At 46.0% G+C, this 10752-nt stretch overlaps 1 protein-coding gene across 4 annotated transcripts; it reads left to right on the forward strand.

Annotated features, from left to right (window-relative positions):
* The first annotated feature begins 459 nt into the window (after nucleotides 1–459).
* On the forward strand, nucleotides 460–8546 carry safb (scaffold attachment factor B). Of its 4 annotated transcripts, none has more exons than XM_076991611.1 (21): nucleotides 460–764; nucleotides 1306–1393; nucleotides 1494–1609; nucleotides 1686–1907; nucleotides 1988–2041; nucleotides 2192–2237; nucleotides 2971–3418; nucleotides 3791–3834; nucleotides 3950–4047; nucleotides 4126–4275; nucleotides 4366–4463; nucleotides 4548–4591; nucleotides 4693–4772; nucleotides 5154–5299; nucleotides 5823–6113; nucleotides 6403–6537; nucleotides 6803–6848; nucleotides 7048–7151; nucleotides 7406–7461; nucleotides 7541–7595; nucleotides 7803–8546. In XM_076991611.1, exons 1-21 carry the CDS (start codon nucleotides 597–599, stop codon nucleotides 7921–7923), a joined length of 2610 nt encoding a protein of 869 aa, XP_076847726.1. In that variant the 5' UTR covers nucleotides 460–596; the 3' UTR covers nucleotides 7924–8546. The 4 variants fall into 4 exon arrangements, with proteins under 4 accessions (XP_076847726.1, XP_076847727.1, XP_076847729.1 ...); XM_076991612.1 differs by having other exon boundaries at nucleotides 3794–3834; XM_076991614.1 differs by having other exon boundaries at nucleotides 1494–1558.
* The last annotated feature ends 2206 nt before the right edge of the window (nucleotides 8547–10752 follow it).

A 10752-nucleotide genomic window follows, 5' to 3' on the forward strand; every position in this document is an offset into this window, starting at 1 on the left:
GCCAAGTGCCAAGGCCACACCTGGACCATGCTCAAATTCACGCTCATCCCCATCAAAGTTTTGTGGAAGACAACTGCATCCTTGGATGACACATGCATGACATAAAAGCAAAAGCTTTAACTGTGTTAAATTTTTCAGCACAAGTTTTTACATGTCTTTACTTCAAGGAGTTAGGTTTAAAGTAAAGGCTAGGAAGGTCAGATTTACATTGCGTAAATGCAAAGAGTATCTCTGCACCCAGTTACCTCTTAACCTTTCCTCCACTCGTTCTTGTTCTGTTGTGAACTTTGGACTGGACAGTTGAGAAGAGAGATGAGAAGATGAGAAAGAGGTCTGGACAGTGACGGTATATAATATAATATATAACAACCAATTATATACACGGTCTGTGGGTCTGGAACAGAGTCTTTTATTTTTCCTTCTTTGATTGGGCGCGTTGAGGTTGAACATTGACGCATGCGCAATGCACGCCAACGCCGCCATTTTGCCGTGTGCAAGAAATCTGTTTTTAAAATCAGACCGAGCGCAGTTTGGATCAAGTTAGACAGTTCGCACGAACACAAATTTTAGAAATTACATTCAGGAAATTACCAATAATGTCTGAAAACGCGTCTCCAGCAGATTCGGGTCCCGTCGAAGCGCACGAAGGAGCGGGTGTGCGAAAGCTGTCGGAGCTGCGAGTCATCGACCTGAAGGCCGAGCTGAAGAAGAGGAACCTGGACATGAGCGGCAACAAGAGCCTGCTGTCGGAGCGGCTGAAGAAGGTCCGAGAACCAGTCACCGTGTGGGGGGAGAACCAGTAACCGAGTGGGGGGAAACCAGTAACCGTGTGTGGGGGAAACCAGTAACCGCTGTGTGGTAAAACGGCTCCAGTCACCACGTACTGAACTAACGCGTATTGTCCGAACAGCCCGTGTAGTGTAGCTGCACCTCGACCTTGAGTGTTGAACCGTGACGGGCGAGAGATGTTTAATGTTTCCCCGTTATCCCAGCTCGTCCCCCGGGTGTAACTCTGAACATCCACCGTTGGCTACAAAAGCATTATTACGTCCACAAGCGTTAGCAGCGCGACTCCCCCGGGCCGCAGCTGGACGCGGCGCCACCAGGCCTCGTTAACCGTCCACAGCTACACTCGCTCGGGTTCAGTGAGCTGTATCTTAAATGAGAGTAACATAAGTCAGATTTGAAGAAAAACGTGGAAACTGCGCACCGATAAATACTTTACAACCGTCAGAACTGCTAACCTGGCTAATTCATGTTGTTTTAAAGTCACGGTGCTGTGTAGTAAGTTAGTTTTGGTTTCAGGCTATCGAGGAGGAAGGAGGCAATCCAGATGAAATAGTCGTTCAACTTGAAATAACTCCCAAAAAGACACCTAGACGAACTCCTAAAGGTAAACTGAGTTTGTTTTTAATCAAGCTAGTAATAAAAATGAACGAAAGTGAAAGTGCTTGTGCTGTGCAGTTGTGACCATTGTTATTCCCTTCCTGCAGGGAAAAGACAAGATAATGATGAATCAGAGGACTGTGCAATCGAAGAGGATTCAGTTGATGGCCAGGTGCATTCTAGTGTACAAATCCTCGATTCAAATGAACCGAGCAGCAGTAATGTAAGTTACAATCTCATGCAGCTTCATTAATGGCTTGAGGCTAATGAAACTAATGCAGACTACTATTCTGCTCCAGGATGATCCTGAAGCCAATGCAGAGAGTCTTCAGGAGATGGATATCATGGACATGAATGTTCTGGATGAAGCAGATATTGATAATTGTGTGTCAGCTGACGGTGATGAATATGATGAGAATGAACTTCTGGAAATGATGTCAAATGAAGAAGCCAATGAAAACGACGAGGATCTTGCAGATCCTGTAGCCCTCGTGTGTCCAGTGAAGCCTGACCCAGAGGAGGTCAGTGTTTACCATAACTGTTTAAAACTTACTGATGTTTTCTTTTTCACCATGTGTAACTTCATTGTTTACTGTTTCAGAAAATGGAAACTAAAGACTTTGACTTCGAAGAAAACCAAAACGTGGATTCTCAGGTAGTTAAGGAAGTAGCTTATTAAAATCTTTACTTTGGGTGTGGATTTCAGTGACATTGCTTGTTCTAACTGGATTTGTTGATGCTTTTTTTTTTTTTTTTTGCCTACAAATATCCTGTATCTTCAAGATATTTCTGACTTATTTTCTAGGAACACGAACTAGAGGAGGAGCCTGAAGACCTGAAAGGAGAAATAGGTACTGTATGAAAGAGTTTGGAAACACTGTAGATGGCACCATGAATTTGTAAGCTCGATTAGCACTTAAACGTACCTTAGCGCTGACGAAAGAGACTGGAAATCCAGAGATGATTACTGGCTTTGTGTATAAGTGAACCGTCTAGGTTTCAGCCAGAAAAGCCGGTTCAGTATTATATTTGGAGCTGTTGCTGAGTGTGTTTTTCCTAAGGACGCTTGTGCACAGAGCCAGTAATAAGTGGTGAACTATTTTAGTGTAGTTCAGTGTTTCTAGGTTGCCCCAAGAAGAAATCAGAAGAGAAGATGAAGAAATGGATCACGTTGAAGCGAAGTCACTTTTAGGACTCAATTTGTTTATTGGAATTTCACTAATGGACAAGTTGCTTGATTCAAAGGCAAAATCCCTTTAAAGACAGCACAAAAAATCCTTCTTCTTTATCATGGATGCTTGCACTACAAAGTGAATCTTCGATGGACACTCCTTCGGATCTATGTGCTGGTCTTGTGGCTTTATTCACACTGTCTCAGCTGTGCATCAGGTGAACTGAGAAGTTTCCACTTTAGTTAGGAAAGCGGTTGCTAGCTCCCTTTGGTTTTTCCAGTCTCTGTTTAGGGTAAGTGCAAATGTCTTTAGTGAAGCAGTGGATCAGGTCCTTGTCCACTTCCAGAGTAACCAATGCAATGTCTCAGAAGTAATTAAACTCTGTGCCATTCTATTCCTGTTACATTCGTAGAAAATGAGAAAGTAGCCGGGTCTTGTATGTCAGAGCTGCTTAAAGAAGAGCCATCAGATGAGTCGACTGAAGAAGAGAAAGCTTCAGTCTGGGATTCTCGCAAAGAGGAAGACGATGTGGCCGACCTCAGTAAGGCTCAGGAGGCCAGCAATTTGGAAGGAGAGTCATCAGCTTGTGAGGCTGACATTGACGCGTCAAAGCAAAGCGAAGTTGAACTTGCGTGCGGGGACAGACGCAGCGGCGAGGACAATTTGACGGATGCCGAGAGCGCATCCGCTCGGGCAGCTAGCGCGAACGAAACCGGCTCGCATGAACTCGAAAACGCAGTCGATTCGGAAACGGCGTCGAAGGCGGAGGGGACTGAGGAAGACAAGAAGACTGAAGAGAGTGCTGCAGAATCTTCCGAACTGAAAGAGTCCTCTGTAGAGGGTGATGATCAGAAAAAGAGGTTTGTTGTTTTCTGTCTACTAGAACAATGGCTGTTACAATCTGTTACATTGGCTCCTTTTTAAACAGTTTGGGTGCTCTTTGGAAGTGTAATGGACAGCGCATATCGACCTTCATTTCTGTCACCCCCCATTCCCTTTGTCCCTCGTTAACTACTTTAATGGTCTTATTTGCCATCTAAGATGCCTTAGTGGCATGTACAGAGAAATTTGACTTTACATGGTTTCTCAAGTCTTAGAATCAACCTTAAGTATTTGTCCTGTGCCTGAGCTTGTCCTCACCAGGTGGGTATTTTTTATTTAGCTCCAGTGTCAACATGTAGATGAGAGTTTTTGAAAAGCTCCAACCTTCTTTTTTTTTTCTTTTTCTCTAGCAGTGATGAAAAATCGAGTAAACCAGAGTCAAAGGATGACAAAGGTCAGTTTAACATGGTTCCTCTCTTCAGTTTACACTGGGATGTAAGGGGTTCACATCTGGGAGAAACGTTGACCTACCTGCAGTGCTCCAGACCACACAATTCCTGTCCACACAGGTAGTGCTGCAGCTGGCGGGAGAAACCTGTGGGTCAGCGGGCTGTCGTCCACCACCAGAGCCACAGATCTGAAGAACCTCTTCAGCAAATATGGAAAGGTGGGCTGACTCTTCAAGTTTTTCTCTGATGTCTGCGTCCGTAAGTTGCTGGTGTTGATGGTCACATACATTCTCCAGGTGGTCGGTGCCAAGGTGGTGACGAACGCCCGGAGTCCAGGTGCGCGGTGCTATGGCTTCGTTACGATGTGCTCTACGGAGGAGGCCACCACGTGCATCAGTCACCTGCACCGCACGGAGCTGCACGGCCGCATGATCTCCGTGGAAAGGGCGAGTGGACTTACGGCTGCCGTCACGGCGCCACTGGCGTTATGTGGCGTGTTGAGTAGGTGTAATGACTTCTGGTGTCTCCCCACTTAGGCCAAGAATGAGCCCGCTGGGAAGAAACCTGCCGACCGAAATGATGCCAAGAAGTCTGGCGGCGAAAGAAGACACTCGGCGGACTCCAAGGCCGACCCGTAAGAGTGTTAGAGCAGCAGGTAACGAGTGTTTTGGTCAGGAGGACAGACAAGGCCATAACCATCACCACTTTTTATATGCAGATCTGAAACCACAGAGGAGAAGACCGAAGGATCTGATGACAAAGGTAAATCTGGGGCACGTTCAGCAGCGTTTGTGACTTAACCGTTTACGACTCAGAAAATGTGGTGCAATTTAATCAAGTTTTTCTTTTTGTTTTTGCCGTAGCCCGTGGAGAAAGGACTGTTGTGATGGATAAATCGAAAGGCGAGCCTGTCATCAGTGTCAAAACCAAGAGCAAGGAGCGGGTAAGGCTCTCCGGTCCCCCTGGCCGTCCCCTGCAACGTGGGAGGCACAGCTGAGTTCACTTGGGTCTTCGCTGCATTAATCCTGCTGTATTATGTGTCTGCTTACTGGGGCAATAAGTAGTTAAATCATGAAATTGGACGGGGAAGAGAGACTCCGGGTTCTTTGCTGCCCAGTTTTCGTCCAGTCGCAGTACAGAACAAGTGTACCAGCTTCATAAGGTTAATATTTCATGTCTGACCCTGGTGAGTTTAGACTGAGATACACAGTAGACGTATAGGAGCACATTTGGGCACCCTTGTTATCTACTGTAAGATCATTGTGCTTCCTGTGTTAAAGCTCTCGCGGCAGCATCGTTTTTCCTGACCATTGTTCTTCTACAGAGCTCTAAGAGCCGAGACCGCAAGTCCTCCAGCAGAGAGAGGAAGGACATCCTGTCGTTTGACCAGATCAAAGAGCAGCGAGAGCGGGAGCGGCAGAGACAGCGCGAGAGAGAGATCAGAGAGGTGGAGAGACGCAGGCACTCTGGGTAATATATACACACACACACACACACACACGCATGCACACACATATACATGCGCACACACCACACACACACACACACACACACAGAGCTTCTTATGTATTAGAAACCTCACAGGGAACATACTTCTGCTGTAACTAATACTCCAGGGTTCTTAAGAGTCATTTCCACGCTCACACCTGCTTGTTCCCTCTAAGTGCTCGAGGTGAGAGAGCTCACGTCAGCCGTGGCTGATGAAGAAGAGCCAGGCGTTCTCCACAAACCTGTGCTGCCGAGGAGTCGTCATGAACGTCCTTTCTGCTCTGTTGGCTTGGCAGTGCAGTATCCACCAGGACCTCCATAATCTAACCGTTGTTCTCTCTCTCTCTCTCTCTCTCGCTCTCTCTCTCGCTCTCGCTCGCGCTCTCTCGCTCTCTCTCTCTCGCTCTCTCTCTCTCTCTCTCTCTCTCTCTCTCTCTCTCTCTCTCTCTCTCTCTCTCTCTCTCTCTCTCTCTCTCTCTCTCTCTCTCTGCACCCCCCCCGGCAGCGAGCGTGACAGCCGCAGTGAGCGTGAGCGTATCCGTCTGTTCCGCGAGCGTGAGGAGCGGGAGCGTCTGATCCGTAAGCGTAACTGGCTGGAGGTGGAGAAGCAGCGTCTGGACGCCGACCGCATGGAGCGTGAGTTCCTGGAGCGTGAGCGCGTGCGTGTGGAGTACGAGCGCCGTCGTGAACAGGAGCGGATCCACAGAGAGCGCGAGGAACTGAGACGGCAGCAGGAGCAGCTGCGCTACGAGCAGGACCGCCGTCCCCTCAAGAGACCCTACGACATGGACGGCAGGTGGGCACACACACACACACACACACACGCGCGCACACACACACACACACACACACACACACGTGCTTCGTGCAAACGTAAAGTGAAGTTTTCCTCTGAGGATGGAGGTGGTGTGTTGCTGGCAGGTCTGTACGGGGCGGTCTGCGTGCAGGTGCGTGTGGGGAGGCTCACAGAAGGGATTAGGCGGTCCGTGTCATGACGTGCTCCTTCAGGAAGTAAAGCTGAGCACTGAGTGTTCGTATAGTGCAGAGTTGAGATTTATTTGCCCCTTTTTTTCTGCGTGTCACAGGAAGGACGACTGGCCGGTTAAGCGGATGCCCATGGACGATCGCTACGCACGCTCAGACTTCGGACGGCAGGACCGCTACCAAGACTTTGACCACAGAGACCGCAGCCGCTACCAGGACGACATGCTAATGGACCGGTAGCTCACGCTTAGCTAATCGCTGATGGTTTTGCTCACATACAATAGTCTGGTTTTTTTCCTTAGGTTTAAATATGTTTAATGAACAAGTTTTAGATCCATATTGGATGTACTCATTAAACTACCAAGATGATAAAGAAAGTAACATTTTTGCCCAGAATCATGATGTTGTTGCAGTGTGTTGTTTCACAGTTAGAGTAGTAGAGGATCCCAGATGTCTAGTAGTCTGTTACTGATCCAGATGTTGGATGATTCATTTTTTCAGGAGGGAAGGAGGCAGAGGTGGTGTTCCTGGTGATAGAGATGGACAGGTATGAGCCTCACTTTTAAATACAGAGTTTTCAGAGTGATAGATTTGTATTTAAAAATAACTTTTCAAGCCACTGCCATTTTTTTTGCAGCATTTGTAATATCTGAAATTGTTTAGCTAAATAGAAACACCTTAAATATGTTTGAGAACCTCCTGCTCCTTCTGAAGCATTTGTCCTCTTGTCTTCATCTGTTCTCCAGCACTTCTCTGATCGGGACAGACACGGGAGAGAGTCTCGGGATAACTGGGGTGGGGGGGGCTATGATAAGCGTCCCATGAACCCTGCGAGAGGCGTCCCTGGCAGGTACGTCTTCTGCCCTCTGTCATTAACCCCCCCCCCCCCCCCCCCCCTCATCATCCACATCCTCATCCCTTCATCTAGTAAAACCTGTGGTGTGGTGTAGTGTCGTGTGGTTATCTGAGCAGCATATTTACATCTTTCAATCTTGATGGATTGTGGGTTGTAATAATAAGGCCATCTGGTTTGGCTCATGTCTTTATATTGCGCTGTTGGCGTAGTGCGTGTTCTTAATTGTTTAAAATGTCTCGTTGGTGCAGAGACAACCGGGACTGGGAGCCGGGCCGCAAGATGGACGGAGACCGGCCCTGGCAAGGTACGGTCAGCTCGGCACACACAAACTCTCCTGCAGGAGGTGCTAGTTCAGAACTGACTCATGCTGTCATACCTTACAGGAGCAGACCGGGGCATTCCAGGACAGAGTCACATGGGCCGAGGGGCAATGGCCAGGTGAGACAGTTGAGCAAACCCTATAGCTTATGTTCTTTAAAGGATAGTTGAGCAGGTAATGCCCTTTAGCAAGACTCATTGAACACTCGAGTGTAGCTTTTCTTTTGTTAGCCATTTAATCATTTGTTGAAATGTCTCTTGACTTGTATTGACTCTTATAGATAATGACTAAAAATGTGAGTATTAACGTTCCTTGTTGGTTGTCAGTCGAGGTGGATACATGCAGAGTGGGACGTCGCAATCTCTATCTGGGGCCTTAAATCGACAGAACCAGCTGATGCCGGGCGGTGGCATGCAAGGGGGCGGGGCCTTTGGCAGACGCTACTAAGCCAAGCTCCGCCCCTCCCTGTGGCAGGTTTTGTAACTAATGGTGATCTCATGGCTTGTATATAGCTTCTAAAGCTTTGTAAATTTATTCAGCTTTTAAAGAGGTTTTTTTTTGTTTTGTTTTTTTGCTTTGATGTTTTGACCCTGTTAACATTTACAGGTCCCCCTAATCCCTTCATCCATTCCAAATCTGTTTGATTTCTCAGTTGTTCAGTGGGCTAGTCAAGTAAACTCAGGAAGGTTTTGTGATGCCGGAACTTTGCCTATTTGCGTCTATTGCAGTGCAGTTCGTAAGGCAAGTTTCAGTAAAATCATTGCATAGACTGTTTTATTTTAATAGTTATAAATGATTTATTCTGGTCACATGTGGGAATATCTGCGGTTTCCTATCAAATTGTCTTTGAACTGTGGTAAAGTGCATTTGTGGTGTTGGCCAGCAGAGGGTGTCATTGCACTGCCACAGACGTTTTGCATCTCATCTCTTGTGTAGAATTGACCTGTCAGTGGCTGGGATCTTAAAGTTGACTGCATGCATGCTCTAGTTTTTTTTTTCATTTGGTTTTTTTCCTTTTCAGTGTATGTTTTGTTGATGAGTGAGAAACTGAATAAACATTTCCTAAATGATCAGTCTCGTTGGTCTCTTTCCTTCAGTGTTCTGTTGGTGTGAAGTTTGTAGTATGGGAAGATGTATTCATAAAGTCTCTTCAGTTCTGTCCTGCATAAATTATCTTAAAATGCAAGTGTATGGTTATCATCTTGTGCTCAATAGTCAAATGTGATGTTTGAGCTCAATACACACACTTGGAAGTTTTGATTTGCAAAACTTAAAGAGCACTTTTACTTATTTACATTTTGTTCTCACTAATTTAAGTGGAATAACTAAATGCAACAGTGTAGTAGAAACTATATAGTGCCTGTATTTTATTTACACCAGCTAATTTTAAGTACTTTTGTATCTTTGACTTGCTGCAGGACCTTTTGGAACAGTTTCTGAAATGACGTATGCCTTCACCAACAACCTGTCTGCAGGGCAACGTATGAAACAGACTTGGCCCATTGTGGAGCGTCCTGCCTACGTTTCAAACGGTAGTGTCTGTCATCCTTAGACTGACCAGAGACTGTTGCTTATAGTTCCCCCCCACTGGCATTTTGATGTAAATTTAAACCTACTGTAACTTGGGTGAAGAGTGCAGTAATCTGACTGATGCGTTGCTTGACGTGCCTAAAGTCCTCTGGGACGTTGCTGTGTCCTTTAGAAAGTTGAGTAAGCATTTTAGAAAGTTTGAAGAAATGGATAAAAAGACATTCTGGTGCAAGAAGCGATTTGGCCTCGGGCAGCTCCCCACCCTGTGACTTGGGAGTAGATGCCACTGGCATGTAGGTTTGAAGGGCTGGAGTGGTTTTAAATGCAAGACTTGCCCTGGAATTGTAGAGCAAGGAGAGATAAAAATGTGCAGAAGGGATTCTTCAGATCCAGAGCTGGGAAGCGCTGCCCTAAAGTAACCTCCGCTCACGTGCAGTGGGCGGGCCTTTTCAATGATTTGAACGTTTGTGGATCAGGCTGTTCATGACTGGCCAATCAGATCAGAGCAGCTTATTTGGAGGTGGGGCAAGGATCAGGTTTGCATTTTTATAACATTTTATGAAAAAAATCACAAAGTATACATTGTTATAGCTGTGAGGTACAAGGTCTTTCCTCCACACTCGTGACTTTTCTCTTTGGATCCTACATATTCTTCACAGCAATTGTATGACCATATGGATTTCATGCATTTCTTTTTGTTGTTGATTCTATTAAAACTTCAAAACATTTCTTTTATGTGGGTTCTTTTACATGCACTAGTGAATTGGTAAATAAGTATGGGGAGACCATGAAAAAAGGGATCCATTTTGATTTCTAGAATAATCACTTTTGCACACACAACACATTGGGCGAATAACCATAGAGAAATTCATAGCTCAGATTCCTCTGTAAAGAAAGGAAAAAGAACTGTCATACTATATCTTCTGAAATATTCTCTGGAGAGATAAGTGGAGGTTCTGGACCATTTGAAATTGGGGGGGCCAGGCTGGGGCCAGTGGCTATGTTAGAGGGGCCGTGTGATCACAACTGAGGAAACTCACTCATCATTTATGGGGGCAACAGGGGGAGCCAAGCTTGTTGTCACAGGAACAGTGGCCCCCGCTAACCCTCCCCTAGAACTGCCCCTGGGAGAGACTGAAATTTGCACTGCTGAGTTATGTTATATTGTATTCATTGTATGTGGTTGTTGTATTTGTTTATTTGAAGACAAAAATGAAATTAAAATAGCTCTACACACCTCGCAACATCTGAATGGGCCTTACACCTCTATCAATGGGCTATTTGTGGGTTTTAGCCCTGCTGTCAAAACAATCATTCATATTGTTCTCTGGATGAACAGAGGTAGCTCCGTGATCCCCCTTCTGTCTCCTACTGAATCCAAAACTTCCTTTCCAACAGGAAGTCAAGACCTGCTTTACATCTACCTACCACGGTGCTTCACCAAATGTGCTCTGTCCTTTCTTCTAGTGACTTTATACCAATTTACTTACAGATATTCTGTTAAAAGTATCAAGTTAGCAGATGACAGGTTATATGAAACAATTATGAGTTCTTATAAGGCATTTGGTGTCACGGTGTGTTAACTACCTGGAGCTAAACAAACAAAACTCTGTGGGAACGGCTACTGCGTTCATAAGAAGCCCAGCCCTCTGGGGCCACTGGGGATCCACGTCACTGACGTTCCTCGGGATCCAGACAGATGCAGCACTGCAGTTATAAGGACCAGAGGCACCTTCACTTCCTGTC

The sequence above is a fragment of the Brachyhypopomus gauderio genome, unplaced genomic scaffold, assembly GCF_052324685.1.
Source record: "Brachyhypopomus gauderio isolate BG-103 unplaced genomic scaffold, BGAUD_0.2 sc84, whole genome shotgun sequence".
Classification (NCBI taxonomy): Eukaryota; Metazoa; Chordata; class Actinopteri; order Gymnotiformes; family Hypopomidae; genus Brachyhypopomus; species Brachyhypopomus gauderio.

Excerpts from the sequence above, each read along its gene's own strand:
- safb (XM_076991611.1), top strand. The coding sequence starts at position 597 with ATGTCTGAAAACGCGTCTCCAGCAGATTCGGGTCCCGTCGAAGCGCAC. Across the intron at positions 1,610-1,685 it reads ATGAACCGAGCAGCAGTAAT|GATGATCCTGAAGCCAATGC; the intron begins GTAAGTTACAAT and ends ATTCTGCTCCAG. Across the intron at positions 5,300-5,822 it reads GAGAGACGCAGGCACTCTGG|CGAGCGTGACAGCCGCAGTG; the intron begins GTAATATATACA and ends CCCCCCCGGCAG.